The 21,530-nt window shown below is 38.3% G+C and overlaps 2 protein-coding genes across 10 annotated transcripts; both read left to right on the top strand.

Moving 5' to 3' along the window:
• The first annotated feature begins 758 nt into the window (after positions 1-758).
• On the top strand, positions 759-9,716 carry pnkd (PNKD metallo-beta-lactamase domain containing). Of its 8 annotated transcripts, XR_005709139.1 has the most exons (12): positions 759-943; positions 1,487-1,602; positions 1,948-2,060; positions 2,881-2,939; positions 3,341-3,433; positions 3,949-4,112; positions 5,493-5,579; positions 5,814-5,929; positions 7,521-7,746; positions 8,101-8,145; positions 8,472-8,529; positions 9,095-9,716. XR_005709139.1 is itself a non-coding variant. In XM_040149106.1 (9 exons), the coding sequence occupies exons 1-9, from the start codon at positions 786-788 to the stop codon at positions 7,692-7,694; spliced, it is 1,080 nt and encodes a 359-aa protein (XP_040005040.1). In that variant the 5' UTR covers positions 759-785; the 3' UTR covers positions 7,695-9,716. The 8 variants fall into 8 exon arrangements, 2 of the variants coding, with proteins under 2 accessions (XP_040005040.1, XP_040005041.1); XR_005709136.1 differs by having other exon boundaries at positions 7,521-8,145; XR_005709137.1 differs by having other exon boundaries at positions 8,472-9,716.
• A 1,346-nt stretch (positions 9,717-11,062) lies between these two features.
• Positions 11,063-20,189, top strand: gmppaa (GDP-mannose pyrophosphorylase Aa). Of its 2 annotated transcripts, XM_040149265.1 has the most exons (13): positions 11,063-11,326; positions 12,411-12,508; positions 12,961-13,064; positions 13,370-13,562; positions 13,793-13,852; positions 13,947-14,077; positions 14,213-14,227; positions 17,017-17,151; positions 17,368-17,465; positions 17,547-17,593; positions 17,756-17,848; positions 18,807-18,975; positions 19,665-20,189. In XM_040149265.1, the coding sequence occupies exons 1-13, from the start codon at positions 11,287-11,289 to the stop codon at positions 19,763-19,765; spliced, it is 1,284 nt and encodes a 427-aa protein (XP_040005199.1). In that variant the 5' UTR covers positions 11,063-11,286; the 3' UTR covers positions 19,766-20,189. The 2 variants fall into 2 exon arrangements, with proteins under 2 accessions (XP_040005199.1, XP_040005200.1); XM_040149266.1 differs by lacking the exon at positions 14,213-14,227.
• The last annotated feature ends 1,341 nt before the right edge of the window (positions 20,190-21,530 follow it).

The following is a 21,530-nucleotide window of genomic DNA, read 5'->3' on the forward strand; positions in this document are numbered from 1 at the left end:
GGTTGCTCAGGCTCCTGTTCATAATAATAAAAATATCATTTAGAAAAACCCCGACTCTTGTGTGTATCTGTCCCCCACAAACATTTAGTTACTGTTAGGTTAGACACTTATGCCAACTCTGAGCTGCTTTGTTTAGGCTGTCACCCTGAAAATATTTTTTTTCGATAGGCCAATTATATTTTCAATATAATAAATGTTATATTGTATATACAGCAGGCTCTAATATTTAATAAACAACCTACTGTGTAATGTCTGATTTTGAGCTATAGCGTTATCAGTGTCCCATCAGGAATGTTATGCATTGCTAAATTATCTAGAAGTCGAACATACCAGTCCATATTGACGCCATATACGATTCAATAATAAATAATCATTTATTAATTCATAGTGAATAAATATGGAATTAACTACATTTCATAAAAATAGTTAATCGCTGGGCTAAAGCGTTAACACATTGAGTTTGGTTTATTTCTGCAATGAGGCTAATTTTGAGTGAAGTTTATGAGTTTTAAAAAATGTCTAAAGCTAAAATGAAGTTACAATTCTAGCCATAGACAAATGTTGTTGATACGGCGTCACAAGATTTAAGTAAACGCTAAGTTTCCGGGGGGGGGGGGGGTTAAAAGGAAAGTTAAATTTATTGTCATGAGATCATTTTTCACATATTGCACGTTACTTGACGCGCACTCGCGGTGTCCTCGGACTTGATACCGTACTAAGTTCTGATACGTCCTCGCTTCCGGGGTTGGTGTGTCCCAGGGCACGTCATCACGTTCCGTTCAGCGATGGCTCTCCCCGACTGGATGGTAAAGCTGATTGCTGCCGCATCTTTCCTCTGTTTCTTAGGTTTATGTGTTCGCTACAGACGCTCAGGACAAGTGTTTTGGAAAAAATTGCTGGGCAAGATAATGGCTCGCACGGAGAAGCCGCTGTTCCGAATCGCGTGAGTAGAACAGGATTTCCCTCAGTAAAGTAAGATTTCGTTGTCGTCGAGGTGATTCACATTAGCGTAGCCTAGCAACATCTAGCAAGTCTTATCAGAGAGGGCCGTCCCGCCAAACTGTACTCGAATATGTTCCGATTGAAAGTTGCGTTGTCTGTCGACAAAAGTACTACTCCGACATTTTGGTGTAAGGCATTTCCCAAACCGATAATAGCCATTGTTTTTTTCCGGCATACACATGAGCCACAAAGTTACATTTTGAGCAGCAGTGTCCTCTGGGGGACATTGTTGTTTATAATAGCACGCCAACCAATTAATCGTAGATGTTGAAACAGTTCATAACTAACTTACTGTTGCTTGGTGGAACACGTTTTTGCCGAATCGAAAAATGGCACCACTTGCTCTGATTCTTCGTATTATTTAACTAATGTAGCCTGTTGGTGCCCCTTCCCTTTTGAAAGATGGTAACTACATGGCGGAGTTAGCGTTGTCAGCCCCTGCTACCACACACAGTGTCTCCTAGCCGTTTGAACTGTTTCCCAGGTACACCCTCTACACCAGGACCAGACTTGGCTACATGTACTACAAGAGGCAAATGAGAAAAGCCCGGGAACATTACCCTGGTGGCCACTCCACAGCTCACGCCATGGAGTTCACTGGTAAGTAACGGTGTGGACTTTACTATTTACTATCTGGTTGGTCTTTTTGCTTTTGCTATTTGTGAAGAGATGCCATCATTAAACAGAAAAAAAGGCTTTGTCGACTGTGTCAAACATAGTGCATGCTGTCATACTATATGTTGTACAGGCTAGAGAACTGTCAATACAGTCAGTGAAAAGGTTCTACCATTCTACTAAGAAATACTATGAACATCAAATCTTCAAACATTTATACGTTATACATATATACCTTTAATGCTATACATCTACTTCTACCACTCTAAATAAAAAATAGTTCAATCTCTTACTCCATATTTTATTTGTCATTTCTTTGTCTACCCACAGATATCAAAATAATTCCCATCTCGGTACTGTCTGACAACTACAGTTATCTTGTAATTGACACAGCCTCCAGTGTTGCTGTTGTTGTAGACCCTGCAGACCCTCAAACAGTTCAGGTGAATGCCTCTAATGTCAGTTGTGTGTATAATGTCTAGGCATCACTTATAAGCCTTTTGCTATTCGTAAGGGGCTTTAAGATTGAAACTAATATGCAGGAAACAACTGACTTTTTTTTTTGTGCAGTTAGCCTTTTATATTACAAGAGGAAGTACTTGACCTGTCTTGCTGCACAACACATTACCACAGAAAAGTCGAGACATGCCAAATATTTTGCAGATCTCATTGCAACACCATCTGGATTTTAAAAAAAATGGTTGCCTCTATTTTATAGGTGTTCCACACCTTTGAAGTACAGTAAAGAGTTGGATATGAATTTTATCTGAAGATCAAGTAACAACAGGATTGTATAGGACATAAGATTAGATATAGCATGATCCCATGGATGCTCTAAAAATACAGTTATATTACAAAACATGGCTCAACAGGCACTCTAATAGGATTTAGGTATCAAAATCAAAATTGCAGGTATGAGTGTGATTGATGTTCTAGTGACATCATAATTGAACACTCATCACTTTAACGAAACCCACAGACTCAAAGTGGCTCTGTGATAATTATGCCTTTCTCCTACTTAGTCATCTATTGTGAAATGACTTTTCTGATTTCTCAGAATCACTTTAAATGCACTTTCATTTTTTGTTACCTTACAGTCATATGTCTTTTACTGCTCAATTAGCTGTATTTTTGAAAGTGCATTCCGTTCTGTGCCAACAACCCTGACTATTTTGCATCTTAATGGGCTTTTGAATAAACTGCTGCTGAAGTGTTGTTTTAACATGGTGGTTGATGGTTTTAACAGCTCTTGTAACTTTTCAGGCAGTCCTTGAGGAAGAGGGAGTGATGTTAGAAGCAATACTCTGTACACACAAGCATTGGTGAGTTTCATAGTTTTTATACATATGTATTATTTTAAAGTGTGGTTTATTTTTAGGATTTTGTGTATAAAACCATTAGGAGATGGGTCTAAATATAGCAAGTATGACACATTACAAAAACTAAACATGGTGTTCTCATGCACACATTTGCTGATGTTCATATTCTAACACTTTTAAAATCTAATCTAAGGGCAAGACCCCACAGTAATGTGAATACATTTGAAAATTACATTTATACATCGGACTTTCTGTCATATTTAAAAACGTTACCATTCAGACTGAAACCATACATAAAATGTATTTTGTTGAAAATTCTTAGTGTAGATTGAAGGCCAAAACACATGCAATTTTCTATTGTGTCCTCAACACAGGCAAGCTTCTGCTTTTTGTTCCATTTACAGGGATCACAGTGGCGGAAACAAAGGGTTGAAAAGGCTTCACAGCTCGTGCCGAGTGTACGGAAATGCAGCTGATAACATTCCTGGTCTCACACAGTAAGTGCATGCTCGCACAGTATTGCACGCGGCTTCTTACAGAATCAGGCTCACTGTACTGGGGTTTTCATGGCATGAAAAACTGTTCTGTTGTGTCTGGGGGGTTGTGACCTAAGAAGGATGTCATCCTTGGCTAGATGGTAGAAAAAACCAGTGGACCAAAGTGTATTTTCCAAAATGATGATAACTGATATAACTATATATATCAGGAAAAAAATCAATTAGCTATAAGTGTAATGATTTATTTCCCAGTACCTCCCCTCACTTACTAGGTAACTGGTTTCCCTTTATTTACTTGTGTAACACATTAAATCAAAAGCTCAATACTTTACACTCTGCTTACAGTACTTCTTTCCTGTCATCCAATCCGAGCGTGTGCAGTTTTGATATAAACTCAGATAACATCTGTTGACTGCCTCTATTTGACACGAACGCTGGATGTGACCCAGGTTCCCCAGCCGTGCTGTGTTTTTTGTTTTTTGTTTTTTAAATTTTTTTTATATCTGTGTTCCCAGCCCTCTCTCACACAAGGACTCTGTAACAGTTGGTCGTATGCACTTTAAGGCCCTATTCACTCCTGGACACACAGTGGGCCACATGATCTACCTCCTGGATGGCCAAGCCATCGGCGCCCCCTCCAGCCTCTTCTCTGGCGACCTGGTCTTCCTCTCAGGATGTGGTGAGTTAGAGAGAGAATGGTATCCAAAGAAATATTCATATAAAGTGCATTTTGGTTCACAGTTTATGTAAAACAAAGAAGGTACACAGAAAATTCATGGCTCTTTCTCATATGCCTACATTTGATGCTTTATGTGCTTTACTTTACTCGCACACGCAGACCACCTGGCTCCTTCACATGCACTCAACTTTAACATTTCTAGTAAACAATGAATGCACGTCAATGTATTCTTTACTGGACACTTCTACTCTTGGCATATCATACCTTTTTTCATACCTGTTTCGTCAGCATGCAGATTAGTTTTGCCCTTTCCAATCCCAAAGTAACATAGTGTTTGTAAAAATACAAGACGCTTTAAATTTCCTTTCCTTTTTTTTTATTTTTTTTTTATATGGGTTGTTTTTTAATCTCACTGTTAGTTATATGGTTATTGTTTTTATTACCCTGGTGGCTTTAAGGAATATAATTACGTTAAATCTGCAGCTCCCTAAGGAATCATAAAAAGTACAAATTCATGAAAATTAAAAATCTTCAATATAGTAATTGAAGGTCTTGTTATGTTCATTATGCAATGCAAGCATCCTTTTTTGCACTTCAGTACACTGCAGAATAGGGTTGGTTGTATAGTACCATACAACCAACTGTACCAAACACAGCTTAATGTCCCTTTCAAAATAAATTTGCTATATGCCCTTTCTTTTATTTCCGATTCACACTCTGGATTAATAAACTTCATAACGTCTAATCAATCAGAAATCGGTTGCCCTTCTCAGCAACTGACCAATTTAAAACTCAAAATCTTTATTTTAGGTTTTACTGTGTTTCTTCAAATAAAAACCAGTGGTCAATTTAAAGCTGGGTTTCCAATAATGGCTGGGGGCATGGTCAACACGAACAAATAAAGGCCGGCCCCCCAATACAAGCAAGGGGGAAAAAAAGGGAGGATAAACTCCTGTTGCCTGTCATGTAATATGCATGCCGGTTAAGCTTAATGTACATTTATACCTCTGTAATCTACTGTTATACACTTTGTTTTAAGAGAATATTTCCAGTAAATGTACCCAGTATGTTTTACAGGGTTCAGACTGACATAATGGTACCATTTAATTCATTAATTCTACTCCGCTTTGCTTTTTCGTCCTTTTATCCTGTCTGGCTGTTGTTCCATATGGTATGCCTGCAAATGTTGCACAATAAAAGCCCTTTTAAGATGGCTCACTATTTGAGCAAATACGGTATATTAAATTCCAAGTAGCAATGAAAAGATTCCTATAAAGTGTGAAGCTTGGTCTTCTAAATGCAGATACACCTTCTAAAATTTGCAGACACCCTGTTCTGAACTCAGAATCAATGGACAGTAAAACCTGTCGTTGTTTTTAGGGAGGATGTTTGAAGGCAGTGCAACAACAATGCTGTCATCTCTCGACACAGTCGGCTCCTTAAGTGATGATACTCTATTATGGCCCGGTAGGAAAATCTTCTCATTTGTCACTGACTCAGTTTTTGTTTGATGTGGATGTGGTGGTGGTTTGAATGTGCAGTGGCTTCATTCCTGTACTCATACTCAGACATACTGTAGCACCAATGCACTTACTTACAGTCTATGGAGTTTAAACTTTTAAGTCTGGATATATGTGTGGGCATTTTTTTTTTATTTTATTATTTTTTTTTTTGTGTGTGTGTCCACTGGCAATCCCTCAGGTCATGAGTATGCAGAAGACAACCTGCTGTTTGCTGCTGAGGTTGAGCCACGCAATGCTGCCAGGGAAAACAAATATCAGTGGGTGCTGCAGCAGCGAGGCCAGAAGCTGTGCACGGTGAGAATGATATGTTGCCATTGTTATGCCTCTCAAGCACACCATCCCAGAAAGGATTCATTTTGTCCAGCACCTGGGAAGGAGGGCTTATCACCTGTGTACAGTGTTAGTGTTGTCGGTGCCCTGACTGCTCGCTCTTTTCGCACTTCCTCCTCTTTCAGGCTCTCACAGTTGTGTCTCATCTATGATACCGCCTGCAGCAGAGCAAAGGTTTACAGTTGACTGAAGTGCCTATTCAGAATTTAGATGAGTTTTCATTTGCCATCAATACAGCATGGCATAGAGGCAATTTCACAAGTTTGCAACTCGCTGAATTTTGCCAGCTTCCATACCCAAATCTTATTAAATGATTGACTGTATTGTTTTCTCTGCAACATGTGCATGATTGGTACATGAAACGTGACTAGTGGTATTATTCAGATATAGCTTTTGACAAATTTTGATCTTCTGGGTCTTTTTTTTTTTTTTTCAACACGAACATGATGAGCAAATCAGCTGTACAGTTACAAACAAAAAAAACAACAAACACCATAGCAAGTTTTCCTTATAGCAGAGCTACCTGAAACACCTAAAATACTGTATTATACTGAACCAACAGCACAGCCAATAGATTCTAGGTTTAATTCAGTGAAGCTTTAGGAGCACACAGTATACTGTACATCTGACTAGTTCATACAGTGGAAAAAAGGGTTTCTCTACTATTTAAGCCTGATTTTAAAATCCTAAAAACGTGCTATAAATAAAAGACATGTAATCCCAGATGTTACTGGTTGATGTTATATGAATGTCACTGGAAAAGGAAAGAAAATCGGACTTGTCAGACAGATATTTTGACTTGTCATTGTAGGAAAAGCACAGATGTTATTTATAACATTAACAATGGCTCTACTCTGTTCAAGTGTCCAGGTAGGTCATGTAAGTGTGACAGTGAAGCAGCATGCACACTACCAGGACCTTGAAACTGAAGCAGCTGAATGGCATGCATCCATCAATAATTTTATTATACACACCCCTGCTTTTCCTAATGTGATGTGTGTCTGCTTTGAAAAAGGCCTATCATCCCAATTATTACTATAAAATTTGATGAATTCATTTGACAACAAATTAGCAATGATTGTGGTTTATATGGCTCGCTGTAGTATTTCAGCCCTGGGTAGTTCTGTTAAAGTGCTACCTTTGCTGGGTATCCATTAGCTACGTATTTGAATTTGCTTTGTGGTAGAGAAGGAGGGTTTGCTCGGAGAGCTTTACATTAAACCACGTGATCTCAGAAAATCCCACTAACACTTGAACTCATTGTTTCAGCTGCCTTTAACTTTTGTGATCTGGAATAGCATGCTCTGCTAATTGCATGAAATGGAAAGGTAAAAGGCGATTTGTTGTTGACCAGGAAAAGTGTTGCAGCAGTTGAACTGGGGCTGAGATGCAGAGGGGCAAACCTGTGCTGGGTTCAGTTTGCGGGAATCCCTTGTCACCCACAACGCTGTTCTGCAAATGAATGAATGGCATTTGAATGATTGTGGCCACTAGAAAGAGGCTTTGCACATCAATTTTGGAGAGGGCTGCTTTTTGACATGCACTTCATTTTCAGAGTCCCTCCACTATTGGAGAAGAGAAGCAGTACAATCCTTTCCTGCGCAGCCACTCTGCTGAGCTCCATCTGGCCCTAGGCCTCAAGCAGTTCCAGGACGAAGACTGGACCCAGTTCAGGGCTCGGGTGCTGGAAGAGCTGCGAAAACGCAAAGACCTCTACAACAGGAGATAGTGTTAACGAGAAGTCCACCAAACAGCAGGGAACTCACCTGTACAGGATATTGGTACGAAAACAGTGACGTGCAGTTGTAAAAGAACATGATAAGCTGAACTCTGAGGTACTGTATAAAAGCCTGACCAGTTTTGTACATTTAGTAATTTTTGACATTTATCATCCTGTATCAATGACCATTAGGAACGAAGTCACAACTTAGTTATTACATAATCCTAGTACTAATAATCCTCTTACCTCTCCACATGCTGTATATTGTGGTTATTTTGTGTTTATAGACGGAGCAGTGCTCATTTACTGCCTCTTTAACATAGAGGCATAAACATCAATGTAGATTTGCATGACTACCTTTCTGTTTTTACAAGTACGTACAACCAGAATTCTCATTCTGGTGTGTGAAACACAGGGTGACAACGGGTGTGCACACTACGTGGGTTCATCAACATGTTAGGTACTGTATTGTTTACTCCACAGAATATGTGACTTTTGCAATTGAATATTTTCATTGTGGCTATTTTGAATTGTTATAACAATAATGGCACCCTTAATTTAACAATTCACACAGATACTCTCTGCTGTCGGTACTTTGAGTGAAAGCCAGCAAAAAATATGGGAAAACGTTTGGACACCCTTTTATGTGAATGTGTTTGCTGTATCTAAGAGCCAATTTTTTTTTTTTTAACTTAAAAAAAAGATGTTACTAACATTAGTTTTTTATGGTGCATGAGATTTCTGTACTAATGCTGTTTTTTGTTTTTTTTTCTTCTCCCCCAAAAGTTGTATTTTATAATTTTACTCATGAAACAACAAGAATTTATCTGCTAGTGGGCCAAAGGTGAGACACATGTTTTCTAGTAAAGACGTTTTTTGTGCCTCTCAGAAAATGACTTATGCTGAACTAATTGTTTCACATTTAGAACTGTATTTTTCAAATGTTTGTAGTGGCACTACTTAAACAGCACCATATATGAAGGATTTGACAGGTATTGCATTGTAATGTATGAAATATGACGGAATTGCTGTTGAAGAGATGATTTCTTTAGGGAGCTTTAGATTAATTACTCATGACTGCCAAGAGTAATAATGACGATAATTGTACAGGTGCTTATTTCGAATTAATGTAATGTTTAAAATGTAATATTTAAGATGGGGATGGAATTGCTAGATCTTTCATTTCTTTCTAATATGAGAATACAATTTGACATTGACTGTGACAGTCAAATGAAGGAATGTTTTTATAACCAGTCTGAACCAAAATTATACATATTTTTAATATATTGAAGGATTTATTATACTGTGACAGTACAGAGGAGGAAAATTATTTCAGTGTAATAAACAAGGTCCTCTGTTGCTTTTTGTATGTGTTTTTATGAAGGAAGACTAATGCAGCCTCTGTTTAGGTGAAGATGGGCCAGAATGCAAAGGAATAAACCTTGAAACCTTTGAGGAGATACGAAAGTGCCTCAGATGCCTTCGCTGCTCCTGCAGAAGGGGTCGTAACAAAGCACCTTGTCCCCTAGTGATTGTTGACTAAAATGTGAGTCTTTTTGTTTGATGCAGAGCTGCATCTTATTTGCATACGTTTGAGTTACGAACACCACCACACGGGAGACTGTTTTACTTCAGGTTATGTTTTAATGAGGAAATATGAAAGTAAACTCCTCTACTAGAGCTGTGTGTGTTTGTGTGTGTGTGTGTGTTATTTGTTGTCTTTATGAATGTTCAGAACTGACAGCTGAGTTATTTTTCCCACTGCTATAACTTCCATAAACTCAAATAAGAGCATAGCCTACTCAAGGCACATTTAAGAGATACTCTTGTGTCAGAAAAAAAGTGAGCTGAACTTTCTGTCGATAAAGAAGTGTATTACAACAGAACAACAAGATGTACAATTACAAGTTGTGTCCTGGGTCCACCTCAGGTGCCAGATTTTAAGTCATCTGTATAAATCAGAGGAACACTGATGAAAGTGGAATAAGTAATGTAATAGTCATAATATGGAATAAAGGAAAAATAAAGAATATGCTATTTGATGTTTTTCCTATCAGCATTATAATTCCCTGGAAAAGTGTACATCTGTGAGCCTAATCAGAAAAAGGCTTGCTCCAGCAAGTCACAGCACATACAATACATTAGTAAAGATATATCAGGCAGAAGCTGCTGCCTTGACTAACACCAGCACTATCTTAAACCAAACACTGCATTTATAAAGTAGTGTACGATGAAAGTAGAAGTTCTTCTTTCTGTCTTCTTTGTCAATATAAGTATTTCTCCATGTAGGCTTTTTTCAAGGGAGACATTTTGATAAGTCACAGTGGTAAAAGCACAGGTATAAATAAAATGAATGATGGCTGAATTCCTTTCAGCTGCTTTGGTTCAGGGCAGTCAAAATGTCTGCTGTGAAAAAGCCTTGCTATCAATGCAATTTTTGTAAATAAAGTAAAATTATAATAATGAATAATTGTACAGATGATATGAAAATCTATACAGTAGATAATAGGGTGGGAAAACTACAAAGGGGGAGTCACCATGGTACTGTTGTCCAAGAATCTTAAAGGCCTAATATCACATGTAATTGGTACAGTGTTCCTGTGAACATGACTGAATTTCAAATTCAAGCTCCCGTTGCCTGCACTCCAGAATTTAAGATGGTTACCAATAACTTAAGTCATCTTGGCCCTTTTTGAATTGGTGTCATTGGATTCCTTGACCCTAAAAATGTACATATAGGAAATCTAAAGGTAGAGATTACGAATTTGCCATGTGTCAAAACCAGATCGCCAGCATACTGATATGTGGGAAAAATACTGTTTTCTTCTTTCTCTTCATTTTTCTATGTAGTTTTAAAATTATGTAGGTTTACACATCACTACAAAAACGTAACAGAAGGAACCACGCTGTTAACTTCCCTTTTAATTGGTTTATCTTGAATCCAACTGGATATTATGATAGTTACTCTGAAGTTTTATCTTACGAAACTGTTAATTTTGTTGCACTAACATTTACATTTGGAGCACCTTTACTGTTAGTTTTATGGACCATTAAATACAAATAGATTATCACTTAAATACTACTTATGAGTTTCTTTATCACATCTGCAAAGTTCTCAGTGTCTCCTGTAGTTATTTGACAGCAGAAACATGTCATAGCCATTCAACTGATTTGTTCTTCATACTCCCGTGTATTGATGAATATTTTATTTTACAGTGACTAACACACGCCGCTCACCTACCAACCAATCACTGAAGACAAAGCTAGTAGGTTCGCATGATGTTCTCCATGGCAACGGAGGGTCAACCCCGCCCCTTCCTTTAGCTTAGGAGTTCTCTTAGTTGCTTTGTGAATAGGTCTTAAGAGGAAACGTATAGGGCCATTTAGGAGGACTCCTGCTGAGATAAGATCCTTAAAGATTAATACAGTCCCGGGTCTTTCTAGTCTCCACTCCGTCTCTGTTAAGGGACTCCGCTCCACCTTTTCCAGGCGATCTCGTCGACGTCACAAGAAGGAAGTGGAAGCGGAAATATACACCAAACAGCTGCAGGTAGCTTTCGGGGAGGTCTTGTATGTCACAAATCACCGCTTCTCGGTCAAGATGTTGAAGGCGGTGATTTTAATTGGAGGCCCTCAGAAAGGTGAGAGAAAAACCGAATCCCTGGCCTGTTTTCACAGGCGGCTGCGTGTGGGTAAAGGGAAGCTAGGCTGCTAATTCTAACAAGACCTCTAAAGACTCGCTGAGCTTGTTTATATCACTGACGTGGCATAATGAGAGGACCCCACACACAAAAAACAGCAACATTCAAGTCTTGACAACGTAATATTTTATGACCACAACTAACTGACACCTTCTAAATATGCACATAGTTTGAATAACTGTTTGTAGCCTACCTAGTAGTATTACTGGCTTATTCATTTAAGTGTTAAACATACTCCTGTAGCGGTAAACGTAACCCCATTTAAAAATGAAGTATTTTAAGGTATGGTTTCAGGATTTTTTTAAGACTACTATTGGACTAAGTGAAAGAATATGACATGTGTAATCATGGAGTTATGATACAGTCTGTAGTTCGTCATGCATTCACCATGCACTCATAAATGAAAGTTCAATTTAAATTACCAGCTGCTTATTATTTTTCACAAATACTATGAATAGAATTGCGGGAAACAAGCGGAGACTTAACAGAAATGAAGTTCCCAATATCTGATCTCTTCTGTATGTAATCTACTATAGCTGCGCCAAACGATTATATTCCTTATTGATTCCTTATTTTCAAAGTAATTCGGTTAATCATGTCCTCACATCTCTTGTTTTGTTTTGAGTCCAAAGATATTTGGTTTAATATGACATAAAACAGAGAAAAGCAGGAAATTATTATATCTGAGAAGATGAAAACATCTTTTTTGTGGCCATTTTTGTATAAAAAATTACTGCAATGATTAATCGATTATCAAAATTATTTTTCTGTTGACTGACTGACAGATTAATCGGCTAATCGTTGAAGCTCTATAATGTTACCTAATGCAAGAACACTCTCTTGTCCATAAAGCTGGCAATTTAATATACAAAATTTCTGAAAGGATTTCTCATACAAGAAAGTACAATACATCACATATAATTTAGTCAAAAGTTTGGTTTGGTTTTAATGCATGCTAGAGGCATGAGAAAATTCTTCTGAACTGTAACCGGATCTGTTTGTACTGAACTACATTGCTTTGCAGGCACACGGTTCAGGCCACTGTCATTTGAAGTTCCCAAGCCCTTGTTTCCAGTAGCTGGTGTGCCCATGTTGCAGCACCACATTGAAGCATGCGCCAAGGTGAGTGTCAGTGTAGTACCACTGTTATAATAGTCAGCAGTCATTGCATACTGGCATTGTTGTGTATAGCATATTTGAGATTTTTGTTTTGCAGCCCTGGTTTCTTGGCTGATAGTGGAACACATAGTAGTAGTAGTAGTAATAAACATATTAAATATGTTTAAAAATTAGTAGTTTACAAGTTTATGTTGTTGCTTTGGAGGCCTTTTCAAGTAAGGGATCCTCCTTAGTGCACAAGTGTTTCTCAGACTGTGTTATGTGTATTTATTTTTAATGGTACTAGTATTAAATTAAACTTTAATTTGGCATTGGAAGTTGTGAACCTGCATAACATCACTGTACTCGCTTAACTGGGTGTTAAATAGTAAAGAGCTTGTCCTCCCAGTGACTGTTTACTGTAAATAACAACCTTAAATGAAATCAGTCCAATAATTAACATCTTTTTGTTACAGGTACCAAATATGAAGGAGATTTTGCTCATTGGCTTTTATCAGCCAAATGAAGAACTAACCAGATTCCTGGTTAATGCACAGCAGGAGTTCAAAATTTCCATCAGGTAAACAACAGAGCTCAAAAACAGGTAAAGAAAAGAGCTCATGGCTGCCTCACTAAACAAATACAGATAAATGTAGTTACGTTCATGCTCTCCCTTGCACGTTCATGACAATGAAATATATTTCTTACCGTATACTGTATTTGGCAGATTGTGGGAGTTATAACAATGTACTACTAGGGTGTCAAGATTCTTTCTTCTTTTCAGATTAGTCTTTTATATACAAGTGACAGTACTTTTCTTGCTGTGGTGCACCACCATTGCTGACTGACTGTAGGAATGCTGTTCGTCCTGACTCTACACTGCAGGTATTTGCAGGAGTATGCCGCCCTGGGCACTGGAGGGGGAATCTATCACTTCAGAGATCAGATTGTCTCCGGCAGTCCAGAGGCTTTCTTTGTTCTGAATGCTGATGTCTCTTCAGCGTTTCCTCTCACAGAGATGCTCAGCTTCCAGAAAGAGCACGGAGAACCAAACAGCTTTGTTATTCTCGGGACAACGGTGAGATTTTATTGTTGGCAGTTGTGGCAGATGTCTTTAATAGAACTTGTAAAAAGTAGTAAAAGTAAAACTCTAAAAAGTTTTACTCTGTGATTGTGGTTGCAATTTATTTCACTTCATCTTTAGCATCCAGACTTTATTGAAATATTTGTATCAAATCTTAGTTCATTGATATCAAAACATAGATTTTTTATATGTGCTAAACCATTCCGCCATTCTTGTCTTGTCAGGCTAACAGAAAACAATCAATGAATTATGGCTGTATTGTTGAAAACGAGGAAACAAATGAGGTATGTATCCATTCCTATTTTATTTCCCTAAATAGTCAGTCATTATTTTTGAGCCTTGAAACCTAACTACTCCTCTTTTTTTTTTTTTATGCAGGTCCTGCATTATGTGGAAAAGCCAAGCACATTTGTGAGTGACATCATCAACTGTGGTATATACCTCTTTAACCCAGACATCTTCCAGCATATCGGCACAGTCTTCCAGAAGAATCAGCAGGACATGTTGCTGTGAGTTGAAGGTCTCAAGGGGTTCGGGGGGTGGGAATGCATGTGACATTTACTCCATTCTTTGGTTCTCTTCATTTGTCTTTTTTTCCTCCCCTTCTCCCTGCCATGATTTCTCTTTCCTCACACACTCATCAGATATCCATACGATGGGTAAGTTGGTACATTTAGGCTGCACGGTGTGGTTGTAGAGCACTTGGTGTACGGTGTGAGCTGTAGAAAGATGACCCATGATAACGCTGAGATTGCACAGGATGCTTTGCGAATGTTGCTTGTGCCCTTTTTGTATGCACTTTTCCGGGAAATTGTGCACCTCCTATTTTGGAAGCAGCTTGATTTGATTGATTGATTGATTGATTGATTGATTTGATTTATAGTTGTGTCTTTTACAAAAATTCTATAGTTGTGTCTTTTGGCCAATTTTGCCCTTTAAATGGGCCGTGTTGGGGAATCTCTTTGCCTGTTAGTGATTAAAGGTTTGACATGTTAGGAAATACACTTTTTTGCTTTCTTGCTGAGAGTTAGATGAGAAGGCTGACACCACTCTCATGACTGTTTGGTAAATTTGAAGTTACAGCCAGCAGCCGGTTAGCTTAGCTTAGCACAAATACTGGGAATGGGAAGAAACAAATGGCTTGGCTGTTTCCATCAGTAACAAAATCTGCCTACCAGCAGTTCTAAAGCTCACTAAATAACACATGACATCTTATTTGTTTAATCTGTACAAAAACAGAAGTGTAAAAATGACAATTAGCTATTTTACAGGGGGTTACGTGCTGGACTATTTCTTAGTTGCCTTGCAGTTGCCGAGGGCTAAGAAACAGTCTGGCTCATACACCAACTTATTGTTGTTATTACGTTAAATTTCTGTGTGAATTAAACCAAAATGAGGTATAAAATGTTAATCAGTGAGACTTAGAGGTGCTGGTAGGCAGATTTTGTTACCTTTGGACAGAACCAGGCTAGCTGTTTCCCTCTGTTTCCACTGTTTTTTTTTAAGCTAACCAGCTGCTGGCTGTAGCTTCATTTTTAAATGATAGATATGGGATCGGCAGCGATCTTCTCATCTAACTCTATGCCAGAAAGCAAATTTCACCAAATGTCAAAATGATGTCCTAAAGTACAGACAAAATTCACTTGAGCTATCCATATCTGGAGGTAAAAAAAAAATCCCAAGTCTAGTATCATGTTTCATCTTTGTCCTGAAGAATCGACCCTATTGCTTGCTCTCCTGAGTGTCAAACACTGTATCCTGCATTTGGCACTGATCTGTTTTATCTTCTTCAGGACAACCAGAACGTTTACTGATTGTCTTGTGTTTATTTTTAACTTCTTTTATGTTTTCCCTGTTATTTCTCTAGGTTGGCTAACACGGACTCATTAGATAACTTGGACTTTGCAAAACTTTGTGTTTCATAGTTGCCAATGAGAATTTTGTATCTCATCTAATTCTTACTCTATTTGTTAGCTGCTACACTGCCAGTTGAGCTTTCTACTGAGTATTAGAAAAAGCTTCCTGTCTGATCACAGCCTAGATGTGCCGGTGGACAGACTGGACCCTGGTCACTCACAGACGCTAAAATTACTCATGGGATCCATATAGATTTTTCTGTTTGTTTGTTTGTTTGTTTTTGGGATTTGACACTTTTTTTCACTTCTTGAGTTTTCGCATTCAGTGGTGTAGCAGACCTTACATTTGGCACCCCAAGGACACTTGAAATATATTGCAAAAGGCTAAACCCCGCTGTGCATAATTCACCTGCTAACATCAATTGCACTTAAATCAAGCTGGGCACTGAATCAGCAAAATAGTTGAACACATAAGAGATATTTGATAGAAATGAGAAGTGTTATACTGCAAAAATCTCTCGGGGACTATTTTGCCTTAAACCACATCTCCTCCTTTTTGGTTCGATTATGGGTGCAATCCTTTAAAATATTCTTTTCATCAATATTTAACACACTGTTTCATCTTGGGGCTCTCACAATACACTATGCCAGAGACCCTTATTAATATGGAACACATAGATTCTTCCACTTGAGTTTTGGTTCACAACTAGGCAATCAGCTTTGGTTTTAACCCAGTAAAGACACCATCAAAGTTAGTTTCAGTGATGCATTTGAACTCAGTGTTCTCATTTCATTTTGGGGCCTGGATTATAGGGCAATAAATTCATGCTTTTCTTTGGCTTCAAGAGATATCAGAGGTAACGGAGCCACTGCGTTGTTTCCTCCACTCAATTAAATACTGTATTTGAGGAGTCTCAGAAATTGTGAAAGTGCAAGAGGGGTAAAGAGAAAGCCATGGGAGCCCATTCTTAATTCCTAAAGTGTCCTTTTTTTCATTAGTAGTACAATTCCTAGGAGTTGAAAATGCTAATACAAGACAAAATTGTGTATTTGAGTTGTTTTAAGGATTGGATTTAGGTGGACAGAGAGAGTCTTAAAGTTGGTTATTAAGGACGAAAATTCAGCTTCTAAATAGGTATGTGTGGTTTAGGCTGCAACATAGGCCAGCGGATTCTGTTAGTGCACATAGTTGTAGAGGGAGGATCTTTTGCTGCAGTGTCTCATCATCCACTTAGCATTTAGGTGAACATACAGTGTATTCACTTTTTAAGGCTAAGACTTATGGGAAACAGGGGGGTTATTTTTAAAAATACTGTTTCACTTGAGTCTTTGAAAGATGCAGATAAAGAATATGTCGATATCATTGCCACTATCTGTGACATTGGCTGAATTAGCTTTATGATATCCAACTTTAAATGGAACGTCATCAAGCCAATCTTCAAGTTACAGTATATTTTTCTTCATAAATCCCAACTTTGTGTTGGATTTCATTCAAACCTCTAACTTTTAGTTCAAGATTTTATTTGAATAAATGAGGCTCCTGGCCCTGGTTTGCAGTACATTATCATAAACTGATAATCTCACTCTTGCAGAGAGGAGCCAACCAACGGCTGGCACAGAGCAGAGGCAATCAGGCTGGAGCAGGACATTTTCACTGCCCTGGCAGGACAGGGCAAACTCTATGTGTTCAAAACCCTCAGCTTCTGGAGCCAGATTAAATCCGCAGGGTGAGTGAATGTGTCATAAATGCTGTCAGGTTCAACAGGGCATATTCTAACACGTACAACCTCATAGCCTAGAGACAGAGAAAGTGGCCATGCCCATAATACCATGACATGATATGTGCTTTTAACCCCACAATCATACATGAATGCCTTAATCAAAAAATAAACGGTGTGATCTTCCTTTGTTTTGTTTTTTGTTTTTTCGGTAATCTTTCTCAGCTCTGCAATTTATGCCAGTCGATTGTACCTCAACCAGTATCACAAAACTCATCCTGAAAGACTGGCCTCAAATAAAGAGGGAGGGCCTCAAATAAGTGGTAAAATTCACTAACCTTACCTTTGTTCCTTCCTCATATTTACATAAGCAAGTTCTTTATTTATACTTCTTGTTTCCCCAGGTAATGTCTATATTCATCCTACAGCCAATATTGACCCCACTGCTATGGTAAGAGTTCTTCCATATTGTGTTGCACTTGACTTTATACATACATACAAATGAAAATCATCTATTAACAGCACAGCCTTGTGTGAAACATATTCAGCTGTTATTTGGAATAAGTAAGTTAAAGATGTGCACATTACACTGTTTCTACTTTTCTCTGTGCAGTTGGGTCCCAATGTCTCCATTGGCACTGGAGTGACTATTGGTGCTGGGGTCAGAGTTCGAGAATCTATCATCCTCCATGGTGCAAATCTACAGGTGAGCCTCTGTGAATATACAGTAGTTTACAGAAGGGAAAGTTTTCCATCTCGGGCAAAACAGGACCAGCTACAGCTTGTTGCAACATAGGGCACTGAACCCGTGCATGCACCCCACACAAATTGCTGTTCTGCTCTTGGCTAAGTGGCATTTTCTCGAGCCGCGTGAGTGCTTTTTCATCACCTGTTCTTGTTTGGTATTTTGACGTCTTGCCATGTACCACAGTGGGAGTGAAGTGCAGCGTAATTTTGCTTCCAAATTGTGCATAAAGTGGCAGCGTAATTTTCATTTATTTTCAACAGTAACATTTGAACTAACTTTGACGTTTCAGGTAAGGTTTTGGTCATGATTAAATATGAGCAACCTTTGCTGAAATTTTTAACTTCCTTCACAGTACAAAACATAAAGTTTGGAATTAAACTGGACCTCAAACTAATCGAATTGAAGGCAAATTTATCCTCCCATTCACTGTTGGTGACATCTGTACATTTTATTACTAACAATCTCCACACTTCTCTGAAGTTTATCTTTAAGCTCCTCTGTCATTGTATTGTTGTATTGTTGCCAATGCTCTCACACAAAAATGTCATTTTTAACGATTTGGAGGCCGGCATAATTGAATCCTACGTCTCCAGTGATGACTGGGTGCCTTTTTAAAATTATTTTGGACCGTGGGTGACTTATTGGCTTTAATTGCATATTGCCAACACGGACAATTTGTTAGCTGTGGTCTGCTTCCATATAAACACCCCCTGTTTTTAATCTGGCACTTTAAGTACTCTGATTTGACCATGTACCCAATTATTTCACATGTGCTAACAAGTCTCACCCTGCATATCTGGAGACCTGGAGCCCTTTGATGTTTCAAAGGCTCATCTGCTGATGAATTCTTGAGTATTATAAAAACTTTATCTCAAGGTGCTTTTTTTTTTTTTTTGGTCATGTTTTTTTTCTGAAGGATCACTGCTGTGTTTTGAACAGCATTGTGGGATGGGATAGCACCATTGGCAAGTGGGCAAGAGTAGAAGGAACCCCAAGTGACCCAAACCCCAATGACCCCTATGCAAAGATTGACAGCGAGACCCTCTTCAGAGATGGAAAACTCACACCCTCAATTACTATTCTCGGTAAGTGCGCTCTGACCTTACATGAATCTTGCATCCCTCATATGAATTGTTAAATATGCATTATATTCCGCATCAAAATAAGACATTTTTAGTCTGCAATTTTAAATGATGTCTTCAGAAATTAAAGGTTAATGGATGAATGAGGGAAATGCTTCCATTTTCCAAATTTTGGTTGCTTAGTAAAGGGTTAAGTTCTAGGCCGTTGCTGGGATCAGTCCCAGCAGTTCTCTATATCATGCATTTGGATAGTAATTTAACATATTTTGCATGCATTTGTCTTTTAACATTTCCAGCAGTGAGTATTCAGTGTGGTACAAGAAGCATTTCTGAAAATGTGCATTATCTATCTGACATTTGTCTCCCTCTTTGGTGCTAAGTACTTATTGTTTTGAAGTTTTTGCACAGCAATCCCAGACATCACCTTTCCAAACAGTGCTTTCAGTACTTGAGAATCTTTGTCATATGATTTTCTGTGGGTTTCTTGTGATGGTGATGTTCTACTTTGCCTGTTCAGCCATGGTGGTAAATTGCTGTTTATATAACTAGAAATTAAACCAGAAACTAGAAATTAAAAATAATGTGAAAAAAATATAAACATCCTGCATGCTTTGTGTGAGGTTTACAATTAAAATATAATGTCTTGGAACTACACTGCACAGACTAAATACAGCCTTGCTTTGTCTCCTCAGGTTGTAACGTGACCATCCCTTCTGAGGTGATTATACTCAACTCAATTGTCCTCCCACATAAAGACCTCAACCGCAGCTTCAAAAACCAAATTATTCTCTAGTTAATCTTCCTCACACTTCTGTCCACTTACTGTCACTGATGAAGCACACAGTGGGACGACGGCTGGCACTGCCTCTGAGTTATTGTATATAAGATGTCAAAAATGAAGCTATGGGACATTCATTAAATAGTTTTGAAAGATAGATTTTTATATATTGTCCTCAAGCCTTTATGCATCATTGGGTGTCAGCAAAATTTGAGGGAGTCTAATCACGCGTGTTGATTCACCTTGAAAAGTGCTGTCATGCCAGAAGTTTGTATTAGTTTTTTTTTATTAACTTTACCGAACTGTAAAATTACTGCAGACACTGTTTGGTTGGATGTAATATGATGTATAAAAAAAAGTTTAAAGACAACCATGCTCTGTTTTCAAAGGCATCCATGAGAACAGAAATCATTAGAAAATAAAAATCACTGGCTACCGACTGATTAAGTTTTAGCGGTGATCATTTGTGTGGAACTCTGATTAAAACCTTTTAGCATCTTCATTGTTAGTCTCCAGAAATTGACTATCAATTTCAAGCGGGCTTGAGATTTACATTGCAATCAAGTAATGTTGCCTTTTAAAAATGTGAACTTAGCAGGGGGCCTCGAGACTCATACTCAGACTCATACCATATAAGCAGCAACAGCAGATACTTAAATTGCGCATTCGTAATCACTGGAGGTTAGAGTGTGTCTATTAAAGAGCAATGTAAATTGTGAGACTGGAACTGCAGCATAATACAGTATATTTTAATCAAGTCTCTTCACAAATGACCCTCAAATGAAGGGGAAAAACAAGTTAATGTACATTTTTATTCATGATGTGTTTATTTCAGGTTTCATATGTAGCTGCCGGTGCCTGTGCTTAAATCTCCATGCCTCTCACTTGAAAGGCAACCCTAATATTCCTTAGATCAAATAGGCTTTCCACTCCCATAACTGTAAACCTTACAAATTATTTATGCATAGAACTGCTCACAGTGGGGGTAGAGCTTGTAGATCCAAATTCCAGTATTATTTACTGAACACTTAATAACAACATGTTGTTGAAAGCTTGTTCAGGGTTTCTTCTTCTCCTATTCTTAAACTATGTGGGAAACATAGTCGGTGTTCATCTCTGAGCAGGTCAGCAGAGGAAGCTCAAGAGCAGGGATGTGGGTATTAAAACAGGTCAATATACAGGGCAGAGTGACATAAACCATCAGGAGTGAAAGACTGCAAAGGTGACACGTGACAAAACCTGGATTCAAATCCCTCCCATTCTTATTCATGAAGGGCACCTTGGCTTGGTGAAGCGACATGTCAGCTGCCAGAAAACGTCCTTTTTCAGTCAACGTGGATTTTTAAAAGCATCCCTGCTCCTCCAGTCTATGTATCAGCTTTTCTTGTCTTTGTGGTTTTTCAGTGGGTTTTTTTTCCATCAATTTCCTCATCGTAGGTTGCCTGTATGTTACATTCAGTGTTATAACCTGGCAGGTGCACTGCCATTATTAATTAATAAAACAATTTTTACAAAAATGTACATGACATTAGGTGAAAAGAAAGAAAATGTGAAAACTTTATAAACGTACTTCAGGAAAACTGAGTCAAGGATGTTAAAGAAATGTCTGAACCCAGCAAGGACCACATAATAGACGTTCCCATTTGTTCTGCTATTATTTTGACATCCTTATGTAATGTGTTAGATGTTGGTTGCTAAGGCTCTGCACAGGAAACACTGCCAGTACTTTTCAGGGAAGGAAAACATGTCGGTTGAGACACAATCTGCTCAGTAGAAGGGA

This window comes from Xiphias gladius, chromosome 16 (assembly GCF_016859285.1).
Source record: "Xiphias gladius isolate SHS-SW01 ecotype Sanya breed wild chromosome 16, ASM1685928v1, whole genome shotgun sequence".
NCBI lineage: Eukaryota > Metazoa > Chordata > Actinopteri > Istiophoriformes > Xiphiidae > Xiphias > Xiphias gladius.

Excerpts from the sequence above, each read along its gene's own strand:
- gmppaa (XM_040149265.1), top strand. The coding sequence starts at position 11,287 with ATGTTGAAGGCGGTGATTTTAATTGGAGGCCCTCAGAAAG. Across the intron at positions 17,466-17,546 it reads GGGAGGGCCTCAAATAAGTG|GTAATGTCTATATTCATCCT; the intron begins GTAAAATTCACT and ends TTGTTTCCCCAG. Across the intron at positions 17,849-18,806 it reads TCCATGGTGCAAATCTACAG|GATCACTGCTGTGTTTTGAA; the intron begins GTGAGCCTCTGT and ends TTTTTTCTGAAG.
- pnkd (XM_040149106.1), top strand. The coding sequence starts at position 786 with ATGGCTCTCCCCGACTGGATGGTAAAGCTGATTGCTGCCGCATCTTTC. Across the intron at positions 2,940-3,340 it reads CTCTGTACACACAAGCATTG|GGATCACAGTGGCGGAAACA; the intron begins GTGAGTTTCATA and ends TTCCATTTACAG. Across the intron at positions 5,580-5,813 it reads TGATACTCTATTATGGCCCG|GTCATGAGTATGCAGAAGAC; the intron begins GTAGGAAAATCT and ends GCAATCCCTCAG.